The sequence below is a fragment of the Micromesistius poutassou genome (assembly GCF_964030765.1).
Source record: "Micromesistius poutassou genome assembly, chromosome: 10".
Classification (NCBI taxonomy): domain Eukaryota; kingdom Metazoa; phylum Chordata; class Actinopteri; order Gadiformes; family Gadidae; genus Micromesistius; species Micromesistius poutassou.
This window is the reverse complement of record NC_140280.1, coordinates 10395170-10412204: the sequence shown is the minus strand read 5'-3', so window position 1 is coordinate 10412204 and position 17035 is coordinate 10395170. Positions and strand designations below refer to the sequence as shown.

Below are 17035 nucleotides of genomic sequence, written 5' to 3'. Positions count from 1 at the left end.
AACAGGCGCTACCGTGACTTGGGGGGGACAAATTGTATGGACGGAATCTGTGTGCTGTGCTTTTTTTTGGCCTCTGTGTGTGTGGAGAGGATATTTGTGTATTTACGGTTTCCTGCAGGAAACTGTGGCTTGTGTGTGTGTGTTACACAAAGAGAGGGAGGGAAAGAGTGTGTGCGTGTGCGTGTGTGCGTGCGCGCGCACAACATGAGAAGCCCTGACGTCTGGGCACATGCGCGCTAGAAAGGAAACCAGTTAGTTTTGTTTCTGAGAGCGAAGGGGAATGCACACAGCCCTTGTATCATTGGCTTTATTTTAACTTTCTAAAAAAAATAGTTTCAAGGTTATAGGTTCCTGTTTTTTGGGGGGCTTTTTGGATTTTTTGGGGGGATATTTTATTTCCTTATTTTTCTTAATTTGAGCCGTTCGAACAGTCCTCCTTCTTCTGGAATTAAAATCTGTCATTGATGCAATTGCGGTCCATATGTATGCCTGGAAATCCTGACTCCCCCACCCCGGGTCAGGATGAGCACCCTGCGCTGGCACCGCGTCTCGCTGCTCTGGAAGAGCTGGATGTTCAACCAGGACCCCGCCGGCACCGGCGAGCCCGGCCTGAACGCAGAACCCGCTGACCCCGAGCCAGACCCCACGGACCAGAGCCCGCCGGGCCGTCCGGAGCAAAACGGCCCCGAGGCCACGCGCCACAGCTCGGAGCGACGTCCCCGCAGGCACTCGGAAAAACCCGTGGAGCTCAAGAGCTGCTTGAGGCGGCCCTCCGCCGTGGACTCCCGGACGCGGGGTTCACAGGACGCAAGCGGTTCTCAGGAGCGTGGCCCTTGTGTGTTGCAGGTGGATAACGGCAGCGAGGGCGACGAGGGGGCCCTGCACAGGGACGGCTCCCAGAGGACGTCCCGGCGGCGCTTCAGGAGGGTCAACCCCCGGGGAGAGAGGGAACTCATCACAGACGGACAGGAGCCAGCCCCGTGCTACAACACGGTAAGCCTGCAGCTTTCTATGACAAAGGAGTTGTTTTTTCGCTTAACAAACCATAAGGTTGGCGTGTGATGCCAACACGTGCGATTTGCGACACGTGCGTGTTATTTGAGTAACTCATGCTAACAGTTTCCTTTTTTTGCTCGAACAAGGCTTTTAGTAATGGGTCATAACACTAGCTGAAAGACATAACTGACACACAGGAGGCAAATCTGTTTAACTTCAGTTAAAAATGCAATATTTCCCCATGTATGATGGCATACATTGAGGTCTTTTGGTCTTTAATTTTCATGTTTAGTGGGGGGAAAATATATACAATACTTTACATGTGAGTCATCTGGAAAGTGCCATTGGGGGGGGGGGGGGTGTGTGTGTGTGTGTGTGTGTGTGTCACTGATAGGATCTGTGTTTCAGTTACAGTTTGTACTTATCACCAGTTGCCACATTCGAACACAGACACACACACTTTCCACAACTCGGCGCGGAACACTTGGATTACACCCATTCTCCTCGCCCTAGAGTGTTACATGGGGCTTACATTGACAGTCCACCCATTTTATCCTACAACTTCCCTTTGTTAAAGTTCTCTCTTCAATATTCCTTTTTATTTATTTATTTCACTTCTAGATACACCAGATTTATACCCTGTCTTAAGTCACTTTCTCTATTATAATCTCAACGTATTATTTTACCTCATTATACATCTGGTATTCCCACTCTCCCACTTTCTCTCATTCGTTATTCTCATCTCCAGATTGACCTCAGATGACCTTCACTCAGTGATTAGTCTCGCTCTCGCTCTGTCTTCTGCTCTCTCTCTCTCTCTCTCTCCTGCTCTCTCGCTCTCTGCTCTCTTGCTCTCTGTTTCTTGCTTTCTGTCTCAGTTCTGTCCCTTATTTTCATGTTTCTGGTTAAGGGGGGTTTACCTCTTTAGCAGTTGTGTGTGTGTGTGTGTGTGTGTGTGTGTGTGTGCGCGTGTGTGTGTTAGTAATGTCTGAAATGGACACCTGTTCTATAGAAAAATGGTCTTAGGAAAAACTTCTCATCTTTTGACACGCACACATCAAAGTTCAATTAAAGCAGACTGTTGTTTACTAAAACAACATAGTGTGGATGTAGTTCTTATGGTGTTCTGAGAAGAAGTGGACTTTTCAAGAAGCACTGGTGCCAGACAATACATTAGGTGACGTTATACACTGAAGGCAGAGTTATATTGGCCTTCAACCAAACAGACAGACACGCATGTGATTTCTTAGGAATTGTGTTTTTGATGTGTAGATTGAGCACAAAGCGAGGATAAGACACAGCGGACGGAAGCTCAGTCACTAACGAACAGCCTGTGGTCAGCCAGCTAGCTAGCTTCCTGCTGTAGTGCAATACATAGTCTGTCTGCCTAGTCCCCCTCCACTTACACAAGCTTGTGTCCTTATCTGCAGCACGCTAGTTACATGCAGAATCGCATGTGCAGATTTTGCATCCCAGACAGTGCTGGTTACAGTGGGATAGCATGAACGTAACTATACAGCTGGTATGATCACCTTGTATTTCACATTAAATCACCAATCCACTGAGCGACGAGCCTGAATCCTACAGTGTCCTTATGAAGTCTTTTAAGATAATACTGTATTGATTCGCCATCAATAGTTTGATTCAGCATGTTATTTTCTTTGTTTAATATACGGTGTGTTTGGTGGCTGATAGGATTCTGATCCAGAATTGAGAGCTTTCTTGATAACCATCCAGTTATTTCCTACACTGACCCTTGACTGATGCAGCCTCTTCCTCAATTCAGTCTGTTGTATAATGCTTGAGGAAGGAGATCAAGTGTGTGTTCTTTGCATTTACACACTGTGGCTTATTTGGATGGACCGGTCTTCCCCGTCCCCTGCTGTGCTTTTAAGGTCCTTAATCAACCAGTTCTGCAGTGGTACAGACTAGGGGTTGCAACTGTAGGCATTTTTACACTGCCAAGCCGTTTCGGTCACGGCTTGGCATGCCTGGCAATTTCACTGTCTTGCCTGTGTGAAACCGAGAGGGTAAATCCCCCATTGTCACGGAGCCGGCTTTCTTGGTTCACTGGAGAAGGCGGGGCTACGCACAGAGAGTAGACCTCTTTAGAATAATTAGCATACTACGAATGTTTTTATTTTTTTACGATACTCGCATGCAAGAATCAGTATACATCTGAGTGTATGCTACAAATGCGCTTAACTATTTAGAGGTGTAAAAACGCCAACATATTCTTTATTTTGCTGACTTGATTTTTATCCCGACAAAAGCCTCGTAAGGACAGTTCCTCTGCGTCTTTCTCATAGATCGCACCATCTTTCCGCGTCTTCATTTAATGCGACTGCATCACATTCTTTCACATGATCAGCAGCTCGCGGATTTCACCGTCTCTCCAGTTAGAACTACTCATGTTGATATTGCTGCGTTGTCTCTGTTGTAGAGACAATGCAGCCCCACCTCTACCCAAGTCCTGCCCCTGGAACCGCGGAACCGCTACTCCTCCCTCATCACCGATCAGCCCTTCTACTTGGATGTCTCCACGGTGAGGTGACAGCACGATGTCACCACCGTGAGCTGACAGCATGACGTCACCACTGTCCGGTGACATCAGGACATCGGACGTCTTGACATTGGAGCCAGTTTTCATGTTCCATTTCTGTCACCACATTCTTCATTTAGTTTGTGTGCCGTGTACGTGCGCACATGTGTCTCCAAATTGGACGGTCCTGGCTCGACTCCCTCCTGCCATGTGAACATGGCCACGAAGCCCTTGGGACATCTGCGCCGTCATTTGATCCCATTCTATCACCGCACAGGTGTTGCAAGCTGGGTCCCATGAGAGCCTCAGTGAGAGAGATAGAAATCCAGAGAGATGTAGAGGTAGACAACTGATGGCAACCAAACGGCAAGAATCTGTTGACAATTTCTCAAATTGTCGCCACCTTGTAACCTTAACCGCCAAGCCCTGTAGTGGGACATTTTATTGTGTAGTACAATCATTTGTCTTTCCCAGCTAAAGGTGTATGCGTTGTGTGTGCGTGCGCTCCAGCATGCTTGTGCAGTACACCGCTCCACTATCTTCTGCAGTTGTTGTTGCTGCTTCCTCCGGAGTGCTGCTAATTTTAGGGATTACATCAGCAGCACTAAACTGGCAACCTCCCTGACCCACCCCTCCCCCCACTTCTCCTCTCCGCCTCCTCATCCACTCTCGTTCTTTCCCTGTATCTCCCTCCACGTCTCTCCTGACCTTCGTTTCTGTCTCTGCTCCTCTCATTCCATCATGCATCTCTTTATCCCTCAAGATGGTTTCCTCTAGCCCTTGTCCTCCCCTCCCCCCCTCTCTGTCCCCTCATGTCTTCTGTCCTTCCTCTCTTTGTTTCCCCTCTCGTATCTTTTACAATTGTATCGCATTTTTCAGACGATTCCTCCTGTATTGCACGCGTACGGCCCCTCACACAAACACGTCCTACACACATACGCATCCCACACAAATACGCGTCACACACACACACACACACACACACACACACACACACACACACACACACACACACACACACACACACAGGCACACACACACAGGCACGCTTGAACTATAAAGTAAATAAAGTAAGCCACATCTATAATCCTCCGGTTTGCTGTTGTGTTTTCCATATAAAGGCTTTAATAGAGTTTCTAACCACTGTTATTTCAGTTGGAAGTTAGATTGACAACATTTTTCCTTCTTAAACTCAATAGCTGGTGGAAAAAAGAGAATAATTCGAAACTCTAACTGAAATCAGCGCGGTTACGAAATGAGGTCTGGATGAGGTCTAATAAAGTCACCAGCACGGTGGTCTGTGAAATGGTTAGGAGAGATTATATGGACCATATAGTTTTGAGTCTGTTGTGTTTGTGTTAGGCTAAGTGCATTGATGAGTTTTCCTTGTCGTTTCTCCACAAGGAAGCAGGTCTAATTAATTTGTTAGGAGCACACAACTGTTTGTGAATTGTGCCACATATTTGAAGCGCTTCACGAAAATTAACTAGATTAATGTTGTTTTAACGTAGCAAAGCATATGGAGCACAAATCTCTAGTCTATTTTTGATGCAAAAATGAATTTATCATTTGTTGTGTACCTAAACTAACTCAAATTAAATATTCCTTTTTCAATTTTGCGTCAATTTATGTTCTGGCCTCTAACTTAAGGGTAAACAATTGGCCTTGCTGTCCCCTGGTATAAAGGCTTGTTAAAGTATATTTGAAGCTTTTGACACTCCTGAATGAGTTTCCTGCTATGCTGTGGGTAGAAAATCCATTAGAAAACCTAGGTATGATATATAAAATCACTTTGGTTTATGAAATGTAGGCAAGCCATAACTTCACTTCATCTTTCCTTTGTTCTTTCCTCCCCTCACTTGGCCCTCATTTGTCCTTGTTTATCATCTCACTCTCTTTCACTCTCTCTCCCTATCCATCACTATTTGTATCTATTGTTCTCTCTTGCTCTGAGAGACTCCTATATGCGTTTATATCCCTGTGTTGGTTCGAGTTGATCTCATGCGCACCATGCAAGTATACATCCACATAGATTCACCCCTATATCCTGAAAGCATTCCAGCAGTCCAATCTCCATTCGCACAGTAGACGGCAAAAAACAACCCAACCCAGCTACACGTTTCCGCTTTAAGGAGATCACCTACACGCAAACCAAACCAACCCCCTTCTCCTTCCACTCAATCCCAGACTTCTGTGAAGCAGTCACTAGCTTGGCTGTCATTCAGAGCTCACTGTAGACCATGACATAGGAACAACATACAGTAACACTGTTTAAGTGTGTGTGCCCCCCCCCCCCCCCCCCCCCCCCCCACACACACACACACGCACGCGCACACACACACACACACACACACACACACACACACACACACACACACACACACACACACACACACACACACACACACACAGGATGTGCTTCCTCTTTGGTTCTTTTTTTTCCGAGCTTGCATGCAGACAGACAAAAGACATACAGTCACGGTTAACAGTCGGAAAGGTAAGCAGAACAGCGGATATGTGACAAGACAGTTCTCAGAAGATGCAGACAGACGGACTCCTCCTGACCGCCAGAGCCCTAACCATTGTCAGATGTCGAATCTGATATCTCACAACAACCAACTGAATTTGTGCTTTCCTTGCTACTCACTGCTATTTTATATGCACACACATATATATTGTGGGGATGCCCTATTTCTCCAGATATTTCTCGCCATGTATCCCTCTCCCTCCCCCTCTCATCTCGTTCTCTCTATCACACACACTCCCTGTCCCTCCCTCGCTCTCTCCCTCCCTCCTTGTGTACACAGCGCTTCGCTATGAAGGCAAGGCTCCATGTGCTCCAATCTGATTGGCTGTGCAGTAAAAGGATGATGTCATTGCTACCCACACAGGAGGGTGGGAGGGCAGTGGTGTGGGGGTAGTGGTGGGGCTAAGGGTAGACGCACTCTGAGAGGGAAAACCAGCCTCCTCTCATTAAGGAATCACACAGTGAGAGACACACACGCATGAAGGCACACACACACAAACACACACACACACACAGTATACATTGGCTGCACCTCATGGAAACGTGAGAGCCAAGAAATTGGGGTGAGATTAAAAGAGTAGCATAATAATCAATTTTTTTACAGTTACGATCCATTGCTGCTTGCTGCCAGCTAAATGTGCGTGTGTTCACATGCATGGAGATGTGCATGTGTGCACAAAGAAGTGTGCATATGAAGAGAGGGAGATAATTTGAGGGAGTAAGTATTAACAGAGCAAGTCAGGGCATGATATTAGGAGATAACGGATCAAAAGAAAAGGGAGTGAACCCAAAATAGCATATGGTAGGCGCACCAGTGTGTGTGTGCGAGCGAGTGCATGCGTGGACAAGGAAATAGTAATCAGAGAGAGAGAGGGTAAAACTAAGATACCCTCCCTTCCAGATTACCTGGCAAATTGGAGCTGGCAAGTCTGCTTGGCTTATTTTGAGGAAGGAAACACCTTGCCATCTTTCGCTCCCTCTGTCTCTGTCATCACTTCCCAAACAATATGCAGCTTTACAGTGGTGAAGGAAGGCGATTAAGACCAAGATCGATTTTTGGTGATTGCTGAAACTAATCCCATTACCTACTTCAGCATGTTGGTCGAGCCATCAAAAATCTGGCAAAAAATGTTTTCGGAGGAGAATTCTGTAAGTTGAGTGCAGTTATTGATCTGACATGCATAATACATTTGAAAGGCGGGGATTCGAGTCATACACACAACCGGTTGCTTGGTCCTCCATGACATATAAGCATGCACCGTGTTCCTTGAGACGCTAAATGTTCTCTACGCGAGCATTCATGAAATGTAATAACCGTGATGAATGCCCAAAACGGCCCCACCCCTCGGCTTCCCCCCGCCGCACTGAGCTAACACGAGGCTACTTAGCCAGAGTTGGCTGCTGCTAGCCCCCGGCCTGCTCGCCGTTTGGCTAATGGCTTTAAATAGCATGTCATTAAGTGCCACAGTGCTAACGGTGTCTCTGTGCGGTGATTTGTAACACGCTGTAACAAGTAGGGCTGTAGTCAACCAAAGGAAATCTTCGTAGACTGAAATTCGACTCAACCAGTCGATTGGTCGATGGGGGGAAAATACAAATAAAAAAAAATCTAGATTGGCTTAATCAACCACTTGTATCCTAAATATCACGTAAGTGTCTTGTCGCAAGACGTGTGTTTAACGTAAACGCTCCCAATGGATGGCACTGCGAGGTGTGCCAAGGTGCTAAGTCTGACACGTTCGTACTCCAAGCCGATTGGACGTGAAACACAAACGTTGCCGGAGCATCACCGATACTGTCTACCGTTTTTAGACTGCTAACACGCTTTTTTGACATGGTGTCGATCAGTTTTTATAGCAAGTAAATATTCAGTAAGTAGGCTAGCAGTCGTACTTAAGTTGGGCGAGTTCAAAGTTATGAAAAACACGGTGTTTTGACCACTGTTCTTCTAAATCGTATAGTCTATAAAACCATACAATTATTATAACCAAAACTACAGTGCCTTGAATATTATTTCCATAATAAATGTTATATCTAACACAATATAGCCTATCACTCAAAAATAAAACATCGGTCTGCATATGTCCCTCTAAAAGAATGGCCTAAGAAGATTTTTTTACTGGGAACACCAGTGCTTGTCCGAACAATGACAAATTGGTCGAACAAGTGCATATTGACCAACCGACCTGAACTTGACAGCCCTAGTAACAAGCGTGCCTGGATCAGCCTCATGCACAATGTGCCCCCCCTCCCCCATCCCTATTGTGAATCAAACGGGATGCTTTTTGTGTTATTTTCTACTGTACTAGTTTGGGGTGGGGAGGGGGGGGTTGTATTATTTATGCACTCCCACCCTAATTCACCTCTATTATTATGAAAGCTCTGTGTCTACAGAGAACGAATGGGGGAAGTCACCAGGGTTGCCTCCATACATTCAGTTTTATGTTACAGCCGGATCAATAGAGGTGCTGCCTCCCACTTTCCCTTTCTTTCCCTTCTGTCTCCATCTCAATCTCCCCTCGTCCACATCCATCTAATGCAGTTTCCATAGCTCTCCCCTGGCACCCTCCCTCCATCCATCTTCTTTCACAGCCCTCCCTCCTCTCTGCTCTGCTCTCCTCCCGGCCCCTCCCTGCTTGCTTTTCGCTCGCTGCACAGGTGATGTCATTCTTTTTCAGCTGGGATCTCCACCCTCCCTCTCCCTATTGCTCTCCCTCTCTCTCTCCCCTCTCCTCTCCCCTCTCTCTCTCTCTCTCTCTCTCTCTCACACGCACGCTCTGTCTTCCTCCTCACATTAGAGGGCTGGCTCTTTGTGGCAAAACAGCCAATCGGTGGAGGAAGAGAAGGAAAGTGCAACGCTGGGAGGAAAGCTTATCCTCGGGATAGCAGAGCAAGGGCAGCTTCACCGCCCTCCTCCCCTCTCGCCCATCCTGCACACCTGCTCCTGTGGTTCCTATTCCAGCACCTGCAGTGTCGGAATTTCTCTGGATATTTAATGCACGCGTGCATGCCACCTCGGGAGATGGCTAAAGTGGAAAAAGAGGAAGAGAGTTGCTGAGAGACGGACGGGCTGTCGGACAAACGGACGGACGGGAGTGTTCCACACTTGGGGGAGATGGGATCCAGGGAGGGCACAGGGTGACTTCAAGCCTGAGGAGGAGGAATTCCCCTGGGGTTTTGTTGACACAGGCCTTTTGTCTTTTGATTTGTTTCTCCGGATCTACTTCATCTCTGCGGGAACCTTTTTGATTATTTATATGGAGAGAGATTAAAGTAGTTCACCAGATCAGACGTTGGTGATCACTTTCCACTCACTGGGCGAGGAAGAGCTCCGGGTCTACCTGTGGCCGGCAGGTCAGCCCAACTTGAGTTGCGCGTGGCGGCGCTCCCTTGTGAGAGACCCCCTCACCCAGACCTGGACTGTCAGCTTGTCAACACACTGGATGTAACGGCCGGGAGGAGGCTGGTTCCGTCTGACGCCCGGAGCCCCTCTCTCTGCGCGGGCAGCCCGGATGCCTCCACCCCCCCCCCCCCCCCCCCCCCACTGCCGGAGGGTTTCTGTCTGCACTGACTGAATACACCGTGAACCCGCTGCTGTCGGCCGTGCGACAACATTGAGGATTCATAGGAGCTGGTGTTGTGCGGAGGGAAATTTCCTTTCTCAAGTCCAACCAAGGCTCATCAGAATTAGACCAGAAAACGGAGGACCACCTCACAGCCTCCACTTTGGGGGATGGGTTTATTTTGAGGAATTATATTTTTTGGGCTTTTTTGTTTTTATTGATCTATTTGTTTGATTTAGTCTGAGGTAGAACGAGAAGGGAAACTTTCCATCTCCAGCTCCCATCCCTGTTCCCGTGGAAATGGCTTTCCTCGTCCGTTGCTATGCCAACTGCTTGCAGCCGTGGTCTTCTAAAGTAAGCGATGTCGTAATGCTTTTTCTGGCCATGCACTGCTGTCTCAGGTTGTGTGTGTGTGTGCATGTGTGTGCGTGTACATGTGAGAGGGAGATAATGGCAGCCAGGGAGGGAGCAAGATTGCCATTTTTGTTGTATGCAAACAAGCCGTGATTATTGTTTAGTGACTTGGCTTGTACTGGTTTGGTATTGTTTTTAAAATGTTCTAACTTACTATCCATGCTGCTATCCAAGTTATGACAATTATTTGTTTGTTTCAGCTTGGTTTCGATTTAATCATTTTCTAATCGAATCTGCACCTTCTGCTTATAGAGGTAGTTAGACTTCTAAGTATTCATAATTACTGAAGTACCATTAGGGTAAGTGGGAAAGTGCCATCTATGTGCCTTTCTGGGCATCAGAAAAGATGAAAGATTTTCCCAACATATAAGACCCATAAGAGCCAGAAACCACTTGCAAAGTTCTGTGACAACTAGGCCTGCTCGTTAACTATTCACCATAAGGTAAATATCGCAAGAACGATGTTCACATATCTTGGTCTTAAACAGAGTGGAAATAATTACATCACTCTTTGCCGTGCAGTTTCAACCATTTGAAGACAGTTTATTTCTCAACTGAGTTCCATCAGAGAGCAGTGTATGGGTGGAGCTTGCAAAGATAAACACTGGGCTAAGGCTTCAGATTTACTGTCCTAGTTCAAAGCTGCAAGCGGCATGCGGCTGAGTGCTAGTTCTTGTTGTTCTGCTCTTCCTCGCTGAGCCACTTTGTAAAAGAAGATCAACCACAGCAGCACTGAAGTGTATATATACACTTTATATATATATGAAAAAAATGCCATGTAAATTCCTTCTCATCCTTCTCTCTCTCTGATGGCACAGTACGGCACAGGTGAGATTAAGTGAGGCGAATTGGAGAAATTCTACAGTTCCATTCACTGTGGTTTCTGGTTTGAATGAGCCACAATACTTACTATACTTTTTCTTGAGACTTCATTGGCCTTTTCCATTGTGTTGTTGCCTACACTGTGCGAGACGGAGCAAGAAAGAAGAATTGATTGAAGGAGAGTAGGAATGGAACAAAGAAAGGAAAAAATAAAGATAGAGGAACATCTCTGAGCCCATGTGGACTTTCATTCGACCATTTTATTCTCAAAGGTCCCAACTGATAATTTACTTATTTTAGAGAAAAAAAAACATTTTATTTGCTCTTATTTGCTATTTGTGCCTCTATCTCAAGTTATATAGCTAAACTAGGATGGCTTTATTCTGTGTCGGGGGGGTTGATGGCCCAGGCTGTTTGTATTGAAATATTGACTGTTCAGATGCCACTTTGGCATCAGATGACAGTGACTCATGCACGATGTAGGACAGCGGAGCTGCTCCATTAGGTCAGTGGGCCAGTTGTTTTTTGTTCTACGTTAGTCAGAGGTTTCAATTGATGCACATCCTCGCATAATTATGTTTCCTATAATCCTGTAATTATATGTTGATAATAATACATGAATTCTAGTAATCGTGATAAGTATTTCTTTCTAAGTCTGTTCTGCAGCCCCTCTACCTCCAAAGCACCTAGTTGGCTTCAATAGGGTAATGCAACATGGCGTTTATCTCACAAATACCCCCTTTATTTTGTGAGTGTCTGGCATATCACAGCACTGACGGGCAAGAGAGACAGACAGACACAGCAGACATTTAACAGGCTGCTATTTTAACTTCAGGCCTGTTTCAATTCATGATTAGAACATGGTGGTTTAATTCTGTGTATTGGAATTGAGAACTCCTCTGTTGTGCTGGAATTCCATTGGAACCAGTATCAATTCTGTATTTGTTTTTTATCCTTTTGTTGAACAAGAGATATATAAAACATACTTATATCAATACAACCTCCCTTACCTCTCTTTTTGAAGCCAGGAGTTTAGCTGGTGGTTGTGGCTGTCTCTCTGTGTGTGTCTCATATTCACCACTGAATCAGATAAGACAACAGGCTACATTTAGCCGCTGAGCCCTCTATTGACTGGAAGAAGAGAGATTAATTACTCCTTCATACAAACTGTCGACTGTTCAGTGAAGTGATCTGATTAGGTCAAGACCATGCGGGAGTCGCGCAGAATTCACATCCAGTGGATCTGAGATCTGCACGAGTTTCAGTCAACACACTTGATACTCAACAATGATCTCATCGGTAACAGACCTAAAGTCAGGTTTAAAAAGCAAGGGTTTCTTTTGTTCAAGATGTACTTGACTAAGGGTGTAACGGTTCTAAAACAGGGACCGAATCTGTGATGCAAACGTAAAATAAACAGGGCACTGTCATAGATGCTTGGGTTTGATCTCCTAACCCAAAAGTTCTGGGTTCAATCCCCAATGCCTAACCCCTTCTCGTCCACATCCTTCACAACCTGTATATAGGCCCATAATACACACAGACTAAATAACAGTATCTGCTCAATGACCAAGTAGCTGACCTTTGGTGCAGATTGTGTAACACCTCTGCCTCTTAGCATTGGCCTTGACAGATTTAGACGTCCTGGTGTGACTGATTGGCAGACAGACATGCTGCTAGGATGTCAATACAGAGGGGCCTTCTGCTAAAACGAGTGAGAGAAAGGGGGGATAGCAGGATGCAAGGAGAGATGGGGTGAGAGACAGAGTGAGAAAGATGGAGACGTGGGACCGTCGGACAGAGACAGAGAGGGGGAGGGACACACAGAGGGACAAAGAGACGCAGAAACGAAACAAAGGGAGATACAGATGGATGGAAGAATGTGTGTGCGTTAGGAGGCGGTGGTGCTTTTAGGAGGTCTGGAGGAGTCTAGAGTATCACATGCACAGGAAGTGGCGGTGATAAAGATCGATATGGGCTGCATTAGGCTCATCCAGACCAGACCAGGCAAGGCAAGGCAACGCCACCCTCCACAGCCCAGATGTACTCTCTCCCTCTCTCTGTCTCTTTTTCTTTGCCTTTTTCAACAGTTCTTTCTTTGCCTGTGCTACGCAAAGCTGAGAGTCTCCCTGTATCCCTCCTTGTCTCCCTCTCTTTCCCTTTCTGGTTTTGACACTGACCAGAGTTAGGTGGTCTGTTTGGTAGCATGCAGCAAACTTGAGGTCAGAGGGGAAGTGCAGTAAGTCTATTCCATTGGAATATATGGGACATACCCATCTCTCTCTCTCTCAATAATTCATCTCCTTTCCCTGATAGGCGAGACACATGTCTCACTATATCCCCTCATGTGTTCATGTTCATATGATCTCATCCATCCATATGTGAAAGAATTTGTGCAATTGACTGTGAATGAACATGTTACTGCTATCACTAACAAAGAAGAATTGTGGGGCAAGAATGTGACGTTTCTAAAGACACAGTCTTGCTACAACATAAACACTGTATAGAACAATAGTATTAGCTGAATAACCAAAATAACTTTAATTAAAAAGGTGGGGGTGAAATGCCAAACAGGGTTCAAATACCATGGCTTTCTCACTTTCCCACAGAAAGTCAAGCAATTGGAACTGCTTTTAAGCACCACCAGAAATATCTGCGGCCGAACAGCCTGTACCTGCCCTGTATATCAGGCAGGTCAAAACAAGCGCTGCATACTATCCACAGATGTTTGCACCTCCGGCTGGGGAAGAATTGGAGTAACAGACAGGTGGACGACGGGTGGGGCCATCATGAATATCAATGTCAAACAGAACCCATCTATTTTGTCAGTTGACTTCAGTCGTCCACCTGCATCCACCCACAGTCCCACAGACACACACAGACAACAACACTTTCTATCCCCTCTTCCTTTTTCTCCCGCTCGCCCTCAACACGTGCTTTCTGAAAACGCATGTGTTCTCTCCTACCTGCTAAACACCCCCATACCCCCCCCCCCTCGACCTCACTCTGTGGTCAAAGCAGGCGGATGACCATTTAACATGTAGCCAATTATAAGCTATAAACGTCACCCCCTTCTCCATCCCTCCAGCCCTCCCCCTGTCGGAGCCAGGTGGGGAGATACGGTCTGATCATGTGGTTGTTAGGCCAGAGACTGATCGCCACTAGGACCCGATGGCATGAGCCTCCCACAATCGCATCTGATTGGTGTCCGTAATAAAGGTCTCCTTCAGTGTCACTCCCCCTCCCCCAGTTTCACTTTAGGGAGGCGCTCTTTGGAGGGAGGGCGCTTTGGAGCAAGGGGCTCATTGGAGGGAGGGGGCTTTTGAGGGAGGGCGCTTTGGAGGGAGGCCTGAAGTGCAGGGTTGGATTTTTTTGGTTGGATAATTCTAGCTCACTCAGGATGGTTTCTACAAATTGCATATCCTTGCTTTGATCGTCATAATATGTTCAGTGATGATCTACAGCACTGAAAGAGGAGATAAATTATACCGACCGAAGCCTCAGTACATCTCTGTGCATGCATATATGTGTGTTGGGTCTTGCTTTTGGAAAACAACAGAATTCTATGCAAGTGAATTCTACGTACTGCCTGCTATGATCCTAAGAACTTGTCCCTCGTCAAACACTCAAGGCCTGCCTTCATTTCCAAACGCAAACAATTAGAGAAGTTTAGAAGCGGCCCGTCAAGTGCTGGACGAGAAAGAAAATGCGTTTGAGTGGCCCACTTGCTCTGTCATGTTCTCTGTTTCTCTTTCTCTGCCTTTCTGCCTCCCGCTCTCGTGTCTCTATCTATCTCTCTCTCTTTCTTTCACTCTTTATCTGCCTCCATCTCTGCCTCTCTGCTTATCTTTCTACATTTTTCTCTCTCTCTCTGCCTAATTCTCTCTCGCTCTGCTCCTCACTCTATTCCTCAATCTTTTTCTCTCTCTGACCCTGGCTTTGCTTTATCCCTTTATCTGTTTCAGATACAAACTGTGAGGTCAGGGATCTCTTATTATTAATAATAATAATAATAATAATAATAATAATAATAATATGATTTATTTAGTGCTTCTCAAGGGACCCAAGGATGCTTGACATATAGCAGACATAACAGAATATTAATACAGGAAAAGAAAAGATATTGCAGATTGCTAAGGGTGGCGGAACAGACCATTGGCCCTGGTGAACAGGGACGTTTTCCCCTTGGCAGTAAAGAGCTGAACCCCTTGTCTGATCTGGCTGGGATCTGTGCTGAGCCTGCCAGCTACTGGTACCTGATCCCTTCCCCCCCACTGCCCAGTATGCCAACAGGTGATATGTCACTTCAGGACTGTGAAATGACAAACTCCTGCCTTTTTGGGTTTGTTTATTGGCCATTTTCGCACAGCATTGCATTTCACATTGCATTTTATCTATTGACAGCCCTTGTCAAATAACATTGTATCCGCTACCCCGTTAGACAATCACACATGCAAACACACAAACACACATATTGCTGGGATGGAGTAGAATTGTTTTTCTGAAAATAATATTCAAGACTGTTTTTGTCTGCATTCCAGCCCCCTGTGGACTCACAGTAGACACAAGTAGTTTCCATCTGTCTCTGACACTAACGTGCACTGTAGCAATGTTGTCGCGTGTTGGTTGCTTTTACTGGGAACCTCCGACACCAGGACACAGGGTGATGGGGTTTAAACTGGTTTATTGCAGAGTGGACAATGATACATAGAGCAGGTGTTGTGTGCTGCCATGTCCGAGATCTCCCAAGTGTGTGGGGTTAGGGTTAACCTGGTTTAACCTATGCACGTTGTATGCTCAATGTTACAACAGGTGTGCAGCCTCACCCAGCCCCAGAGTCTAATCAGTAAGACCCGGGCCAGTTGAGGCTGCTTAAACCAGCCATCAACCAGCCAAGCACCCACACACGCATGCTGCACGCACACAGCAAAACACAGCAATTTCCTCCTCTCCCTTTATTTGTCTATTTCTTAATCATCCTTATCAGTTGTAGAATGTAGTATTTGTATACTGTACGTGAGGCAGGTATGAACAAAGTTCAAGTGCCACTCACCTGTGATGTGTCTGGGTGCCTGTGTGTGTAATTTTGTAAGTGTTGTTGTTTCAATGAATGAGTCATTATGAATGTTGACACATCTTCCTGTTAAACAATATTTGGCAAACGGTAAAAGTGACCCTCAATTCATCATCGTGTGTGTGTGTGTGTGTGTGTGTGTGTGTGTGTGTGTGTGTGTGTGTGTGTGTGTGTGTGTGTGTGTGTGTGTGTGTGTGTGTGTGTGTGTGTGTGTGTGTGTGTGTGTGTGTGTGTTACTAATCAGATCCCCTTCCATATTGAGCTTTCCTGTTTCTCTGGTCTGGTCACGTCCTGGCAGATATGGACACTGCTGACATCTGCAGGCCGGAGTTTTTTTTCTTTTTTTACACGTCACATTGCTATTGTTGTGACATTTACCAGTTTTCCACAACCACCGTTGGTTCTCTTCTTCCTGTGTTGAGTATGCACACGAGTTGGCTCCAGTATAGGAGTATACACGGTTGGTTTCTGAGATGAATGTTGTATTGTTCAGCAAGAACACACTGGCTGGCCGGTACAAAATATTGCTGTGTCTGCAGAACATACAATTAGTTTTGTATAGGATGGAGGTGTGCTATATAATGGGGCCTCGTTTAAACATGTGCTACCACAAGTCTGACCTGCCTGACTGTGGCATTTAATCAATTAGCCTTGTTAGAGGGTGAACCAGGCTTAGCAGATTAAATGGATTAAAGCCATTGGAAGTGTGTGTGCGTGTGTGCGTGCAATGTTCATGCACACGTGTGTGGTTAACATGTGGGTACCCACCTAGGTTTCCATGATGGATTTCCTACAGGCTTAGGGGTTGTCATGGGCATTTATATTTAATCCCCATCTTTTGATCATCACTAATATATGAGCTAAAGGGGAGACGCCCAGCGAGCCCACCCACATGACACTGTTAATATTTTCCAGAACTTATGTCCTCTCTCTCCATCTCTTTCCTCTTGCTGCAGCTTCCTGCGGACCTTAATAAGATGCACCTGACGGACCATGCCCACCAGCAGGTGATGCATGTGCCACCCAGCCAATCAGGATGCAGCATTGCCAGCGACTCAGGGAGCAGCAGTCTATCAGATTTATATCAGGTAATTTTG

At 46.1% G+C, this 17035-nt stretch overlaps 1 protein-coding gene across 4 annotated transcripts in view; it reads left to right on the top strand.

The window, feature by feature from the left end:
- The window catches only part of rapgef6 (Rap guanine nucleotide exchange factor (GEF) 6), a 91069-nt gene that overhangs the window by 30987 nt on the left and 43047 nt on the right, over window positions 1-17035 (top strand). For 3 of the 4 annotated variants that reach the window (XM_084474747.1, XM_084474746.1, XM_084474748.1), the window contains 2 exons: window positions 847-993; window positions 16895-17026. In XM_084474747.1, the coding sequence (XP_084330873.1) occupies window positions 847-993; window positions 16895-17026 (279 nt within the window). Of the gene's footprint in view, window positions 1-846; window positions 994-16894; window positions 17027-17035 lie in introns of those variants that run through there. The other variant, XM_084474749.1, reaches the window with a different exon arrangement.